At 31.0% G+C, this 17,764-nt stretch overlaps 1 protein-coding gene across 2 annotated transcripts in view; it reads right to left on the bottom strand.

Moving 5' to 3' along the window:
* Positions 1 to 17,764, bottom strand: part of LOC114327806 (Kv channel-interacting protein 1) — a 383,838-nt gene that overhangs the window by 25,606 nt on the left and 340,468 nt on the right. For both annotated transcript variants that reach the window (XM_050659621.1, XM_028276514.2), the window contains one exon: positions 6,002 to 6,166. In XM_050659621.1, the coding sequence (XP_050515578.1) occupies positions 6,002 to 6,166 (165 nt within the window). The remainder of the gene's footprint in view (positions 1 to 6,001; positions 6,167 to 17,764) is intronic.

The raw sequence follows: 17,764 nt of genomic DNA, 5'->3' as shown, positions 1-17,764 counted from the left end.
GTAGAGGTGACGAGAATATCTTAAAGAATTAACGATACGGAAAACCTAGATGAAGAAAGACACATAAACGAAGAGCAAGGGATAGAACCCATAACAAGAGAAGAATAATTAGAGAAGGCAATAGATATGGTTAAACTAGGTAAAGCAGTGGTCAAACATAATTTCCTAAAAGTGATGATACAAATGAAGAGAAGGGACAGATGGGTTCTGCATGGTTTAATGAACAATATATCGAAAAAAGCGAAAATACTACAGGACTGCAAAACATATATTTTACTATAAATACATAAGAGGGGAGACAAGAGAAATTGTATTAACTATCGAAGACTAACAATACAAGTATACCAGCAAAAGCATTTGCAAAAATAGAAGAGAAAATAATGAGTTAAATAGATCAAACATTATAAGACACGCAATGTGGATTCAGAAAGAACAGAAGCACGCAAGACCTCATATTCAAAATAAGAAAAATGAGTGAGAGGATAAGATAAATAAGAACACAGTGATCTGCTACATAGAACTGGAGAAGGCGTTTGAGAGAAATCGAAGAAAGGATGTATGTCATTAAGAGGAAGGGGAATGAATGTTAACACAATAACCAGGCACCAGAAGAAAAAGAAAATTCTCAAACATTTGAGAGTCTGACCAAGATCGTGGTGACTTTTGGAATCAGGGTGACAGCCTTTATAAGAAGAATCCTCCTTAACATACTTCTTTTTCTTCTACGGCACTACAGCCCAAATTGAGCCTTGGCCTCCTTTATTTGTTGCCTCCACCCTTTCTTGTCTGTGGCTGTTCTTCTCCATACACGGACCCCTAGAAGGGCTTGTGCGTCGCTGTTTACTGTGTCTTCCCAGCGCTTTCTTGGCTTTCCAACCGGTCTCTTTCCCTGCATTCTAGCATTCAGTGCTCTTTTTGGTAGCCTATCCTCTCCCATTCTTATCACATGTCCGGAACATTGCAATCTTTTTATTCTCTGTAACCTTAATATACAGGGTGTAACAAAAATGCAGGTCATAAATTAAATCACATATTCTGGGACCAAAAATAGTTCGATTGAACCCAACTCACCTTAGTACAAATGTGCACATAAAAAAAGTTACAGCCCTTTGAAATTACAAAATAAAAATCGTTTTTTTCCAATATACGAAAACTATTAGAGATTTTTTATTGAAAATGGACATGTGATATCTTTATAGTAGGGACATCTCAAAAAATAATAACAGTGAAATTTGTACGCCCCATAAACATTTTATGGGGGTTTTGTTCCCTTAAACCCCCCAAATTTTGTATACGTTCTAACTAAAATATTTCTGCGGTACCATTAGTTAAACAAAATAATTTTAAATCTTTTTTACCTCTTAGTATTTTTTCGATAATCCAGTTTTTATCGAGATGCGGCTTGTTTTTTAATATGCTTACATAAAAAATGTATGGGAGTTTTGTTTCCTTAAACGCCCCAAATGTTTGTGTACGTTCCAATTAAATTATTATTGTGGCACCATTAGTTAAAGACCACGTTTGTAAAACTTTTTTGCCTCTTTATATTTTTTTGATAAACGATTTTTTATCGACATATTATTATGTTTCAAAATATATCTAAAAAATGTAAATTCACAATGAATTTTCATAATTATTACCAGGTCTCTAAAATCTTACTTACCATGTAAAAATTTGTGTTGGATTGTACAAATGTTCAAAATAGCTCGATAAAAATTGGCTTATCGAAAAAATACAAAGAGACAAAAAAGTTTTAAAAATATTTTGTTTAACTAATGGTGTCACAATAATAATTTAATTGGAACGTACACAAATATTTGGGGGGGGGGGTTTAAGGGAACAAATACGATTTTTATGGGGTGCACAAATTTCACTTTTATTTATTATTCTTATATTCTTGCCATAAGAGAATGCCATCGCCACTATTGTTCTCCATACTATTAGATGACGTAATGAGGAAAACATTAAACAACAAGAAGACAGGAATACAATGGGGATTAACTGAAAACCTTGAAGATCTAGATTTTGCAGATGATATATGCTTACTCTCGCAGAACCGGCAACATATGTAGGGAAAGATAGAAGTGTTAGAAACAGAGGCAAGCAAAGTCGGTTTAAAAATAAATAAAGGAAAGACCAAATCGATGAGCTTGAATACGACACAAAATATACAACTAAGAGTAAGAGAAGGAATTAGAGAAGAAATAGACGAGTTTAATTACCTAGGAAGTACTATGTCGAAAAAAAATGGAGTACTCAGAGACGTCGACAAACGAATAAATAAAGCCAGGAGCACTTTCGCAAGATTAAACAAGATATGGCGTAAATCAATGGTTAAACCAGTCTTACTCTATGGCGCAGAATCGTGGACCATTACTAAAACAGTAGAAAATAAACTACAGGTTTTCATAAATAGATATTTAAGAAGAATATTGAAGATATGGTGGCCCGAAGTCATAAGCAATCGAGAGCTATAGGCCCGAGCAGAAGAAGAGGAAATTGGAAAACAAATACGCACACGGAAGTTTGGATGGCTGGGACATACTTTAAGAAAAAGCGAAAACGAAATTCCAAAGAAAGTCTTACATTGGAACCCACAAGGAAGAAGAAAACAAGGACGGCCAAAGGAAACTTGGATTAAAAGTACCCAAGCAGAAGCCAATATGACCTTTAGACATATGAGTTACATCGCAAAAAACAGGCAGGGATGGAAAAATTTTTCGACTACACTATGCCCACAAGGGGGATAATGGGTTACATACATACATACATAAGAATGCCACATGTCAATTTTCAATAAAAATATCTAATGGTTTTCAATATATTGGAAAAAATCGATTTTCATTTTGTAACTTCAACGGGCTATAAGTTTTTTATGTGCACATTTGTACTAAGGTAAGTTAGGTTCAGTCGAACTGTTTTTGGTCCCAGAACATGTGATTGGATTTACGACCTGTATTTTTGTTACACCCTGTATACAGGGTGTCCCGAAAAGATTGGTCATACATTATACCATAGATTCTGGAGTCAAAAATAGGTTGATTGAACCTCACTTACCTATATACAATAGTGCACACAAAAAAAGTTACAGCCCTTTGAAGTTACAAAATGAAAATAGATTTTTTTTCATATATCGAAAACTCTTAGAGATTTTTTATTGAAAATGGGCATGTGGCATTCTTATGGCAGCAACATCTTAAAAAAAAATTAAAGTGAAATTTGTGCACCCCATAAAAATTTTATGGGGGTTTTGTTCCTTTAAACCTCCCCAAACTTTTGTGTAAGTTACAATTAAGTTATTATTGTGGCACCATTAGTTAAACACAGTGTTTTTAAAACTTTTTTGCCTCTTAGTACTTTTTCGATAAGCCAGTGTTTATCGACATATTTTGAATATTTGTCGAATCCATCACACGTTTGTATGGTTAAGTACGATTATTATAGAGACCTGTTAATAATCTGAAAATTTATTTATAATTTACATTTTTAGGTATATTTTGAAAAAGAAGCCACATCTCGATAAAAGGTGACTTGTCAAAAAAAGACTAAGGGGCAAAAAAGTTTTAAAAATACTGTGTTTAACTAATGGTACCACAATAATAGTTTAATTGGAACGTACACAAACATTTGGGGGGTTTAAAGGAACAAAACCCCCATAAAATTTTTATGTAAATATATTAAAAAAGAAGCCGCATCTCGATAAAAACTGGCTTATCGAAAAAATACTAAGAGCCAAAAAAGTTTTAAAAACGTTGTGTTTAACTAATGGTATCACAATAATGAATTAATTGAAACGTACACAAAAGTTTGTGGGGGTTTAAGGGAACAAAACCCCCATCAAATTTTTATGGGGTGGACGAACTTCACTATAATTTTGTTTTAAGATGTTCCTGCCATATGAATGATACATGTCCATTTTCAATAAAAAATCTTTAATAGTTTTCGATATATTGAAAAAAATCGATTTTCATTTTGTAACTTCAAAGGGCTGTAACTTTTTTTATGAGCACATTTGTACTAAGGTAAGTTAGGTTCAATCGAACTATTTTTGACCCCAGAATGTGTGGTATAATTTATGACCAATCTTTTCGGGACACCCTGTATACAGGGTGTTAGTAAATAAGTATGAAAAATGTTAAGGGCTAATTCTATATGAAAAAATAATGCCGGTTTGCTCTATAAACATATGTCCGCAAATGCTTCGTTTGCGAGATACGGGGTGTTGAAATTTTTATTTCAAACTTCCCATTTATTTATTGCTCTAAGACCAGTTGAGCTATGAAAATAAAATTTGGTGAGTTTTAGGAGGTAGTTATTACGCATTTTTTGACATACAATTAAGAATTTTGTATTCATCATTGGCGCGCATACGGGTAATAGTCTGAATTTTTTAAGGAAAAAAATAGTACGCCACTGAGATATTTCAAATTAAAAATTATTTTTATATTCCACGTTTAATTTTTGATAAAAAACCTTTCTTGCCTTTTTTTTCCGATGCACCGTTTTTATGCAGAAAAATAAAACATCTTGGCGCGTATTTTTCATTTCTTTAATAATACATCATCAAGGATTATCCAATATAATAATACTAAACTAGAACAATAACAGAAAATATTACTAATAATATTTCAACTAGGTGCAAAGCTGCAAAAAATGTTTAAAATGATCTCCTTTACATGTAACAGAAGAATTTTATATTCATCATTGGCGCGCGTACGGGTAATGGTCTGAATTTTTTGAAGAAAAAAATAGTACACCACTGAGATATGTCAAACTAAAAATCATTTTTGAATTCCTCGTTCAATTTACGACAAAAAATCTTTCTTACCTTTTTTTCATACGAGGCGCCGTTTTTATACAAAAAAATAAAATATCTTAACGCTTACAAAGTATTTGAGGTTGTTTCTATATGCATCGAAACTTAGTTCAAATACTTTGTAAACGTTAAGATGTTATATTTTTTTACATAAAAACGGCGCCGCATATGAAAAAAGGCAAGAAAGATTTTTTGTCGTAAATTTAACCAGAAATTCAAAAATGATTTTTAATTTGACATATCTCGGTGGCGTACTATTTATCTCTTAAAAAAATCAGACCATTACCCGTACGCGCGCCAATGATGAATATAAAATTCTTCTATAACATCTAAAGAAGGTCATTTTTAACATCTGTTGTAGCTCTGCACCTAGTTACAATCTTATTAGTAATATTTTCTGTTATTATTCCAGTTTAGTATTATATTGGATATTTCTTGATAATGTATTAAAAAAATGAAAAATTCGCGTCAAGATGTTTTGTTTTTCTGCATAAAAACGGTGCATCATATGAAAAAAAAGGCAAGAAAGGTTTTTTATCATGAATTAGACGTGGAATTTAAAAATAATTTTTAATTTGAAATATCTCACTGGCGTACTATTTTTTTCTTTAAAAAAAATCAGATCATTACCCGTAGGCGCGCCAATGATGAATATAAAATTCTTAATTGTATGTCAAAAATGCGTAATAACTACCTCCTAAAACTCACCAAATTTCATTTTCATAACTCAACTGGTCGTAGAGCAATAAATAAATTGGCTGTTTGAAATAAAAATCTCAACACCCTGTATCTCGGAAACTAAGCATTTACGGACATATGTTTATAGAGCAAACCGGCATTAATTTTTCATGTAGAATTAGCCCTTAAAATGTTTCATACTTATTTACTAACACCCTGTATATGAAGAGGGTGGAGAAGGAATGAGGTACATGATTTTATAATAAAGAAAACCTTCCATTATTTTCGAACGATTTTTAGATAGAAACTCCGCGCTTGAAAGTTTGTTTATGTTTGGTATCAGCGAGTTACCGAGCTTTAAAATACGAATGAGAAGAGGAACTGGGAACAAGAAACACCGGCAGCGAACGACGCGTATTTTTTGATTACAAAATAAACGAGACGTATATTTTGTATTCGCCTCCGTAATGTCTGAAACGTGCGACAAAGTGATATTAATAAACGCACCTGATGGGCTCTCCTTCCCATTAATTCGTGAACTGCCACGACTATTTCTGACAGCTCCCCTCTACTAATGCATCCATCGCCGTTCACGTCGTACAGTTTAAAAGTCCACCTTAGCCTCTCGTACACCGAACCCCGCAGGAGGGTCGATAATGTTATTAATAAGTCCTGCAACAAAAAAAAATAAAATGTATTTTATTATCCTCTAATGTTGGGGAAGAAGGGCATAAGTCAAATAATGACTGTATTGACTTAAGTACACTGGCGACACGGAATTTAATCTAAATAGACTTATTTCCTTTAGATCACAACTAAATTGACCATTCCAAATCACGTGATAAAATATGGCCGGCAGTGGGCAAAAATTTAATAATATAGGGCTTACATCAGTTTTTGCTAATTATTTTGCTAAGAATGCCTAAATTAGGCATTCCAATGAAACGTCAAACATGGCCGGGTGTGGGCAAAATCTAACCTTACATCGACATTAATTTGTAAAGAAAATCCTGTTTGGTTGTTTTTTTATGTTAATTGTGTAGGGAAATCTGCGAAATTGTGATAACAAATTAAATATGAAGTGGTTTATCGCCTACAGAACTGAATTATCCCATATTAGTTACAAGTTTGTGTCAATAACTACTATGGGATAATTCAGTTATGTAGGCGATAAACTAGTTTATATTTATTTGCTATCACAATTTCGGTGCACAATTAACAATAAAAAACAAAACCAAACAGGATATTCTTTACAAAAACTAATGTAAGCCCTATATTATTAAATTTTTGCCCACTGCCGGCCATATTTTATCACGTGATTTGGAATGGTCAATTTAGTTGTGATCTAAAGGAAATAAGTCTATTTAGTCGAGGAAATGAAACTGAAAAAATGGCAAAACCTCGCAATTTTTTCGTCTAGCATCGATTTATACAAAAATTTGGTATTAGGCTCATTTCACCCTCTAGTTCATTTTCTATATTGAGCCGTTGTACGCTTTTGGTTTTTTAAGGGTGAAAACTACCCCTAATTGTAAAAAATTATAAAATAATAACATTTTAAACTTTAATATGGTCAATATTTGGTTTGTATTAGTTAAATAATGATTGTTTTATGCTTTAGGATATAATATCATAATGTTTCAACCCTTAAAACCACCCTTGTTGGAGCTATATATAAAGAATTTATTTATCGTAAAATAATGATTTTGGCTTGCATCGATTTACATAAAAATTTGGGATTAGGATAATCTCACCATGTACCTCATATTCTCTATCATGCTCACAGGCGTTTATTATTTTTAGGGGTGTAAACTACCCCTGATTGTCAAAAATTATATAAAAACATTGTAAACTTTAATAATTTGTTTTTGATTGATTAAATAATGATTGTTTCATGCTTTAGGATAAAATATCATAATATTTCAACCCTTAAAAACCACCCTTAATAACATTGCAATTTTTATAAGTAGATAATTGAATAGATCTATACAGAAAAAAAGTAGAATTAAGAATTACAAAAACATTTATTTACACAAAAATACGAATTTGCAAATATGTACAAATACAAATACGATAGTATTTTAATCATCTTCTAGTATACGAACCGGTACTGTGGTATTATACAGGGTGTTTCATTAATAATTGTCCATATAGTAACTGGAGAAACCTTAGCACAAAATACGAGTTACAGGGTGTTTTATCTAAAAATTTAAAAACTATTTTTGCTCAGCATTTTAAAACTATTCGACGTATCCCTTTCATACTTGGTAGAAAGTGCGACTACTATACACCCTACTAAATTATGATAAACAAACGTGTCTAGCTACTACCAGAGGCGTACGATAAGGGATAGTGAATGGTTGACCCTTCTCAAATTCTACGCCACTGGAGGAATTACTATTTTAGTGCAATTCTTAGATTCTCCAATACTTTCTACGTAAATAGTATACTCTTTATTGGTAACGATAAAGTCATTAGTTTTCGAGATATTTGAAGTTAAATATGAAACGGCACAGTTATTTTGATTAATTTATGATATGACTCATATGATTAAAATTTAAAAGTTATTAATTTGTACCCAGTACTTTAAAACTATTTGGCGTATCCTTATCATACTTGGCAGAAAGTGTAGGTACTGTACACCCTACTAAATTAAGATAAATAAACGTTTCTAGCTACTACCAGAGGCGTACGACAGGGGATAGTGGCTGGTTGACCCTTCCCAAATTCTACGCTACTTACGAAATCGCTATTTTAGTGTAATTTTTTGATTTTCCAATACTTTTTATGTAAATAATATACGTCTCATTCGTAACGATAAAATTATTAGTTTTCGAGATATTTAAAATTAAAAATGAAGCGACACAAGACATTAATCAAAATAACCGTGTCGTTTCATTTTTAACTCCAAAGATCTCGAAAACTAGTAACTTTATCGTTACGAATAAAGAGAATATTATTTTCATAAAAAGTATTGAACAATCCAAAAATTGAACTAAAATAGAAATTCCGCTAGTGGCGTAGAATTTGGAAAGGGTCAACCATTCACTTTTCCCCGTCGTACGCCTCTGCTAATAGCCAGAAACGTTTTTTTAACATAATTTAGTAGTTTTTACAATACCTATACTTCCTGCCAAGTATGAAAAGGATACGTCGAATAGTTTTAAAATGCTGAGCAGAAATGGTTTTTAAATTTTTAGATAAAACACCCTGTAACTCAGTAAGGAACTACATTTTATTTAAGTGTTTTAGTTTAAATCTTCGTGTTTTGTGCTAAGGTTTCTCCAGTTACTATATGGACAATTATTAATGAAACACCCTGTATACATAGAAAATGCTCTATAAGCGGACTATTTCAATTTTTCGAAAAAAAAAATTCGTTTTATAAACGTAACTCCTTTATTTTTGGCGATAAAAAGTTTTTCCGAAAATGATTTTGTAGGATTTTTGAAGAGCTATAAGCGTATGTAAATTAAATTCCGTAAGATCCCTTAATTTTTAATTGGGATGGGTTTAAAGGGCTCGAATAAAGGGGTGTTTGCTAGTAAATAGAGGTTTTAAACAGCTATATCTCGCTATTATTTACGTTTTATTGATCATAATTCGCTTAATTTTTACGTTAGAAACTTTTTTCTGTTTCTTGAAACATCTAATTGTGTACTTAAAAAAGGTTTAGTAAGTTTTCCTCGAAAAATGCAAAGTTTTCCCGTTATTTGGCTTTTAATATTTCAAATTATACATTTGACCAAAAAAGTTAACTTTAACATGCCCTATCTCGGTTTGTGCTGATCGTAGAAAAATTATAAAAAAAGTATTTTGTTTTTGTTTCTAAAAGATGTAATTTTAGTATCTACAGTTTTTTTATTAAATGCATATTTTTCGAGTTATTCTCAATAAACCCTCTAAAAAAGTCAATTATTTCGTCGAAAAACTGTTACTTTCAACCGTGAATAACTCGGAAAATATTAGTTTTATGCAGAAAATGTAAAGAACGTTTTTTTCTTAGAATTACATTTTCCATCGACTGTCATGATCAAAATGTAACGAAAAAATCCCACCCCCGAGATGGGGTGGCAACCACCCCCAAGATTTTAGCGTACAGCAGCATGATATAGAAAATGATCTTTGGGCTATTCCCTACCTTCTGTGAAAATTTCAAGTAAATCCATGCTGGACGAAAAAATTGCGAGCCAAAACGCTTCATTCCTTGGACTAATAATTGTATTTCTAACAGCTTTATCCTCGATCGATCTAATGCAATTCGTGTAAAACCGATTCTGTTAGGACAAATGGACTTATGTTGACTAAAACATTTTGAAACAAAAAAATCTGATAGCAATGGGTTTAGAGGATTGCCCATGATACGTCCTGCACTGTTATTTTGTGTATATTTGATTATTCAATTCGAGGTTGTTTATTAACTCTCTAACAGAAATAGCCACAGATATCCTCACATCCAAAAATCTAACGACCGAATAAAACTATATAAAAATAACAAACCATTTTATCTTCTTAACGATTAATATATCCCATTGGTCATAATCGAACACTTATATTAATATATTGACATAACTCAAATACATCGTTTATTTTTAAAATACTTACTGCGCTATCCTTTCATTATAATTTTCAATAAATCGTTATTGTAAGCAGCTTATTTATTAGCATTTCACGCCAAATATCACGCTATGTACCAACTGTTGTTTAAATATCTAGAATATTTATGAATATTATCGGATTTGTAATTATATTGAGTTGAATTTATGTGTTTTACATCAAGATTTCATTTGAAAATCGTTTTAGTATTTGTATTTACATAATACATAAAATATTAAAAAGTATTTTTCACGAATTTTGAAAAAAATATTAAAAATTATTTTTACACGACAAAGACTATATCCAAAGATGAATGTGCGTGGATGATTACATACATAATATTATGTACATATATACATTTGTTATTCTTCTTCGTTAGGCGTCGAGGAAGGTACGTCTAGCTTCTGATGAATTTTCTTCATTCCTTTTTGTTCTTTGCCATTTGTGAGGCTTCTTGCCAATATTTTCCCTTATTTTGTAATATTTCTATTATGTCGCTGTTTCACCCATTTATTCGTCTGCCCCTTGGGTTTTTTCCTATTGGTTTAGCTTCCCACACTCTTTTCACATGCCGACCTAACCATGCTAATTTTGTCTCCTTTAGTGTGTCAAGTAATGGTTTAATTTTATGTATGTCTCTGATTTCTTCATTTCTGAGCCTGCCTGCCCTTCTTGCCTCTATCGTTCTTCTACGGTAGGTATTTCATATCTAACTTCATCGCTACCCGAAGCTTTCCCAGTCTTTAACTTTCTTATTACTTCCTCCAATTGTTCTTTCTGTCTAGCTTCTGTTTTCTTAGTGTCGTCCTCTAATTATCCAATTAGGTTGCTTTAATTTTGCTATGCTTTTCCTTGCTTTCTGTTCAATAGTTTTTCGAAATATTCCTTCCATCTTTCCATTATATTCTTGTCCTGGGATAATATTGTGTTGTCTGTGGTCATTATTTATTTTACCTTTATTTCTTTGGTGCTTCGTAGGTTTTTTATTATTCTATAAAAAAACTTTACATATTATTTGCTGTTGCTGCTTTTCTTTTTCTCATTTTTGATTATTTCTTTAACCTTTTATTCTCTCTATTTTGTATGTTTCATATTTTTGTTGCGTTTTATCTTCTATGTATTCCTTCCACAGTTTCTTCTTTTCTTTTATTTCGATTTACTCTTTATTCCATCATGTTGACCGTTTCTCTTTTATATTAGGTAGGTATATCTTGTGGTCCCACACACTAAATTTTTCCTTTGCTTCTACTAATATTTCTGTTATTTCTCCTTCTTTCTCTAACTCCTTCTTGTATCTGATTTTCGTTGTATCTTCCCTTAGTTAGTTCTTTAGTCACTGCCTATTCCATAAGTTTTTTTCACTCTTACGTCTCTTATCGATGTTTTTGCACTATAGTATAGTCAATAATAATTGATTGTTTGTTTCTTGAAATCATATTATTTATTTTTTTGCTCTGTTTATTTCAGTTATTATAATCTATATCATCTATATTTCAGTTATTGACATCTAGCTATTTTAGTTATTTGTTTATAAAGTTTCCTATCTCATTTTTTAATTGTTCTTCATCTGATGTCTCTAATGGGTAATCCTCTCATTATTAAGAAGTTATTTTTCTTCTTTTCTTTCTAGTATAAATCTAGTTATTTCTATTTTCTCTATTTTTTTGTTTAATGATCGCCCTTTACTTTTTCATATTTTCATTTTATTGTATTTACTCATTTACTTATAATTTATGTTCATTATTTTCCTTCCTCATCTGCCTCTTTTTCTTTAATTTTTTTCCTATTATATATTTTTTATATTCCCAAGCTCCTTATTTTTTCTTTTGTTATCGTTATTGCACCATTGCATCATTTTATTCTGGTTATATTCTTGCATCAGTTTATAGGTACATGTTTTGGTGTCGTCTGTTATTATTTCGGGAACAAAAAATTTTTACTTAGATGGAATAATTATCCGGGGGTGAATCGAATCGTTGTATTTTCTCCTATCTTTAAAAAATTATATGGAAAAATTGGAGGTCTGATTTTGTTACATACTCCTTGTATTATCCTGGAGATGTTCATAAGACTTTGCTTATTGAATTATTCAAATATCTCTTTTGCTATAAGAGCTGTATAATTTTTTGTAAATAAAAACACTGATTTACTCATAAACAATAGAGGCTGGATTGATAAGATTAGAATGGCCCGCATGCCTTCCAGATCTCAATTCTCTTGAGCATTTATGTGATGAATTTAAAATAGCTATTCGCCGTCTCCTAGGCCTTCAGAAAATTTGGTACAGATATGGCCCTGGTAGAGGAATATCGAGCTATTCCCCAGGCAAGGATAACCCATCTTTATTCGATGTCAAACAGATTGCGAGCAGTTGTTGCTGCGAGAGGTGGACATACCCACTATTGAATTGTTTTGTTTTGTGTTGTTGATTTTAGTGCGTTTGATATTTTTATTTGAGTGAACCTTCAATGCAGTGTTTTTATTTACAGCTTTTAGAAGAAAAGAGATATTCGGATAATTAAAAAAAAAACAAAATCTTAGGTATACCTCCAGAATATTGATTTTGGAGGTACTGATTTTGTTACAAAAGGAGTAACAAAATCAGCCCTCCAATTTTTTCCAGAGAATTTTTTATAGTTAGGAGAAAATACAACGCTTCAATTTTCCCCTGTATAATGACATCTAGGCAAAAAAAGAATGTGTGTGTACTTTGTACGCACGTAAGAAGTTATACTTCTATTATATGATTTCTTAAAAATAAATATACTTTAAACAGTTTGTTTTAATTTTTTTTAAGCACCAAACTAATTTTGTGCTTACCGCTTTCAAAAAAATAAAAAAAGTATAGGATTGCACTGGATTCGAACTCACGACCTCTCGATCTCTGGCCGAATTAGTCGAGGCATTGAAGCACAAAAAATGGCCTTACTCTCGATTTTTGGCGCAGTAAGACGGATTTTAATGCAGTTTGGTGCGTTGGATTCGTGAGAATGTCAGGAAATTTTGTGAACTATTGTAATGAATAAGAAATCTGAAATTGCATTTGTGCATAAGAAAAATTCATTTCAAAAGTGCATTTTGAAATAGGCAATTATTATAAATTTGCAACCCGGTAAATAGTTGGGCAACATCCTGATTAATTATTTTAATTATTTTTAATTATTTTTAATCATTTATAAGTCCATATAATAATAGTCTAAGATGTCAATAACCATTAATAATAAACAAAAAAAAATTCCTTATGTGGGAATTGAACCAAGTACTAACGGGTCCGTAGCTAAATAGACATACCGCTAATCTACGCAGACACTTGCTAGACAACGGCGATATTAGGTATAAACAAAACACATTGGTAAGTAAAAATTGTAAAGAAAATTACTACATACTTAAATGTATTAAAAAGTTAATATATTCCTAAATTTTAGAAGAAACATTCCTAAATAGGTATTATTAATATCTATTAATGTTACTAAATGAAATATAAATATTTTGACGTTTCACAATTTGATAATTCACTTTTAACTGCAGTGCCTTAAAATTTTTAAAGCATCGGTGCTTTAAAGTAGCATTTTTAACGCTCCTATGGAGTGCTATAAATTGCATTTTTAACACGTTTGTAGAAAAATATATTTAAAAACACTAATATATTCTTTCTACACCTTTTCTGGACTGAGAAATACATAAATTAAAACATTTAGTAACAAACTCCATACTGCCTGTGTGCGCAGATTACTAAAATTTCACCCTCAATGAAATCGCGTCTAAAGAAGTATAACTTCAAAAAGGCAGTATAACTATTAACTAACCTTTGTTGTTTTTCTTCCCACAAATTTTAACACGCAACAACCATACATTACATAACCAAACCGTCAACCGTCCACACCACAGCTGTGCTACGGCTGTCATATTGGATAATTTTTGACATGTCATTTGAACATCCAATCAGAACAAAGTTATATTGCGCATGCGCCCGGATCATAGGTTTTAACATATAAAAATTCACCCTCATATCGCCCATAAAGAAGTATAACTTCAAAAATCTTTGTTACCGGAATAATAACAAACGACATCAATACATGTACCTACAAACTGATGTAAGAATCTTGAAAATTGGATTAAAAATAATAAAGTTATAAATTGTCAAACTTAATCAAAAATTTTGGGTGGCGGAATTTTGTGCCGGTGAGTGTATATTAATTTGAATAGTATTATTGGCATGACGTTCGCCAATATCCTTAAAGGATGAGGCATATAAAGAAGAAGATTAATATCATATAACTCTTCATTATACCTTTTTCTGTCTTTCACAAATTCACAAGGAAAATGATTAAATGTAGCTGGCGGTACATATATCATTAATAAAAAAATATGAAAAAACTTTTTTTAAGAAACGCTTTTTGCTAAAAAGCAAAAAACAAAAAAAAATTCAAGCTCGAAGGATTTTTCAATTAAACAATTATTCGAAAAAAACTGTTCGACAGATTAAATATACAAAAATCTCACACATTCGTTAAAAAATTGAAAAAATCTAACACATTCGTTAAAGAAAAGCGTGGTAAAAAAAGTAAAAAAGTATCTATCCTCAAACCGTTTATTCGATGAAGACCGCCCCACGCTTTTCTTTAACGAATGTGTTAGTTTTTTAATTTTTTAACGAATGTGTGAGATTTTTGTATATTTAATCTATATAACTAGTCCGTTCTTTAACGGTAAAATATTGCAAAACCTCTAAATTTTAAAGAATCGCTTGGATTGACATGAAATTTGGCATACACATAGCTAACAAGTAAAAGAAAAAAAGTGATATTGTGCCGATATGTGCTTTTCCCTGGGGCAAAAGATTTGCCTGGGGATTTTCACCCCCTCTTGGGGGTGAAAAAATATTCGTCCAAAGAAAGTCAGGAAATGGATAAATTGGCTAATTTTAAGTAACTTTTGTTCTATAGAGTTTTTTCACTAAGTCAATACTTTTCGAGTTATTTGGCAGTGAATATGTTAATTTTTTCAACAAAATAACCACGCTTTTAGACGGTTTCTCGCAAATAACTCAAATAGTAAGTATTTTGTCGAAAAAACCTTCTTAGCAAAAATATAGCCTGTAAAAAATTACAAAAAATGGTGTATATGTCACGTCTTTACACCTAGTAGAAGCAGAGTTATAGCTAATGAAAAATTGGTTCATATTCGTCAAATTCCAAATGGAATACTTTAACGTGAAATAACCAAAAATGAAGCAGATTTCGGAGAAAACTCATTACAATTTATTTAAAGTGTTTAAAAAAAGCTTCATTTTTGTTTTATAAAAAAAATTCTAGCATCGAAATTAAACAAGTTACGCTCAAAATAAAGTTAGTCCCTTTTGGTTTTGGTAAAAAAATCGAGAAAATCGCCCCCCAATTAGTATCTTAAATGAACTTAATCGTTATGACTTCACAAGTTTCTTGACTCGTGTATATATTGTTTATATGATCTGTAAGTTTCATCGGTTCCAAGTCCTTATTATTGAAAGGGCTATAGTTAAAAAGGGTTGAACGAGTCACTGATCACGAATGTATGCAAATTTAGAAACATCAAATCTTAATCAATTTTTGTCTAACAGAAAAACAAAAAATACATAATATTCAGAAAAGCAAATCTGACTGTTTTTGTTTTTCGAGATTTTTGGTATCTCCAACAATTTTTAAGTTATTTTGAAAAAAAGCATATTTTCCAAAATTTAAGTGTTTAAAAATTTTACTTTGAAACCAAATTTTTTCAAAAATAAGCACTTTGAATCGATGAAACTTACAGATCATATAAACACAACATAAGTAAAATAATTTGTGGAGCGGTAACGATTAATTTAATTTAAGTTGCTAATTAGGGGTGGCCTTCCCGATTTTTTGCAAAAACAAAAGGGACCAACTTTATTTTGAGCGTAACTTGCTTAAATTTAATGCTAGAAACTTTTTGTAAAAACAGAAATAAAGCTTTTTTTAAACACTTTAAAAAAATTATAATAGGTTTTCCCCAAAAAGTGCTTAATTTTTTGGATATTATACGTCGAAATATTCTATTTGAAATTTGGTGAATATGAATCTATTTTTCATTGGCTATAACTCTGGTTCTACGAGATCCAGAGACTTAACGCCTACACCATTTTTTTAATTTTTTTATAGGCTATATTGTTGCAAATAACGTTTTTTTCGACAAAATACTTACTTTTTGAGTTATTTGCGAAAAACCGTCTAAAAATGTGGTTATTTTGTTGAAAAATGAACATATTCACTTGCAAATAACTCGAAAAGTGTTGACTTGGCGAAAAAAGATCTATAGAACAAAAGTTACTTAAAATTAGTCAGTTTACCCATTTCCGGACTTAGTTTGGACATATATTTTTCACCCCCCAGAGGGGGTGAAAGTCACCCCCAGGGCAAAAGCACACATCGGCACAATATCACTTTTTTTCTTTGACATGTAAGCTATACGTATGCCAAATTTCATGTCAATCCAAGCGGTTCTTTAAAATTTAGAGCAAAAACCGTGAAAGAATGGACTAAACAGTTTTTTCGAATAATCCTTCGAGTTTGAATTTTTTTTATATTTTGCTTATTAGTTGATTTTTTTAAAACATTTTTAATTTTAGTCACTCAGAACTAAAGAAAAGCGTTTCTTAAAAAATGTTTTTTCATATTTTTTTATTTTTTACTTTTTAGTCTTACACTTTTCAAACATTAAATATATCGTCATGTTTAAAAAAAGGATGTATATGATAGACATTTTTTGCATTTATTTCAACATTCGATACATACATTGTACATTTTCTGTAATTTCTTCATAGGTACATTTCTTAAATCAAAATCATTATTTACACCTATTACAGTTTTTGCAGCAATGCTTTACTATTGCACGGTGTAGATCCTGTTAATTTCGACTCCATCCATTAAGGGTTAGTAACAAACTTTGAATTAATACGCCAAAACGAATTCTAATGGTAATTGTAGCACGAAACATCTCTACTAGTAGTTTTTCTAAGACTACGTTAAAAACACGAATTTTTTGAATAATTCGAATTTTGGTTGAAGTTTTGTTTGCTATCGTATTAAAATTTGACACGGATAAGCGCCAATGTTTATATAAACAAAGATATGAGCGTTCAAAATCGTCGCCGCTTAGGATGTTTATAAATATGATGTACAAACATGAAAAGTAGACGGAATCGGCAAGAAATTTGAAACTTTATTATTTATTTATGAAGCGTAACGTAAGAAGTGAAATTATGTCTAGTTCATATAATTAGCTACAATCTGTAAAAGTTTCAAGTTTCTACATTGTAAAATTTAAGCATTTTTCATTAAAATCGTTTTTTATTAAACAATTAATAAACATAAAAAAAAATTATTGACTATTCGTGTATTGTTCACGCGAATGCGCGAATGCATATGTCTGCAAATTTTCATTCATTTGTATTGAAGAAAAGGCAGTCAAATTAACGTCTACAAATTTGACGCAAGCGATTGAACTAAAAAAAGCGTTTAAAAATTCTATTTATTAAAATCCTTTATAAAAGGTGTATAATTTATTAATAAAAGTCCATTAAAGGGCTACATCACAAATTCAGAACGTTTTCGATCTATTATAGATCATCATCAGTGCTGAACGGGATGTTCACATGCTAAGTAAGCACGGGTACAG

This window comes from Diabrotica virgifera, chromosome 8 (assembly GCF_917563875.1).
Source record: "Diabrotica virgifera virgifera chromosome 8, PGI_DIABVI_V3a".
In the NCBI taxonomy this organism is placed as follows: Eukaryota; Metazoa; Arthropoda; class Insecta; order Coleoptera; family Chrysomelidae; genus Diabrotica; species Diabrotica virgifera.
This window is presented reverse-complemented; position numbering and strand designations above follow the sequence as displayed.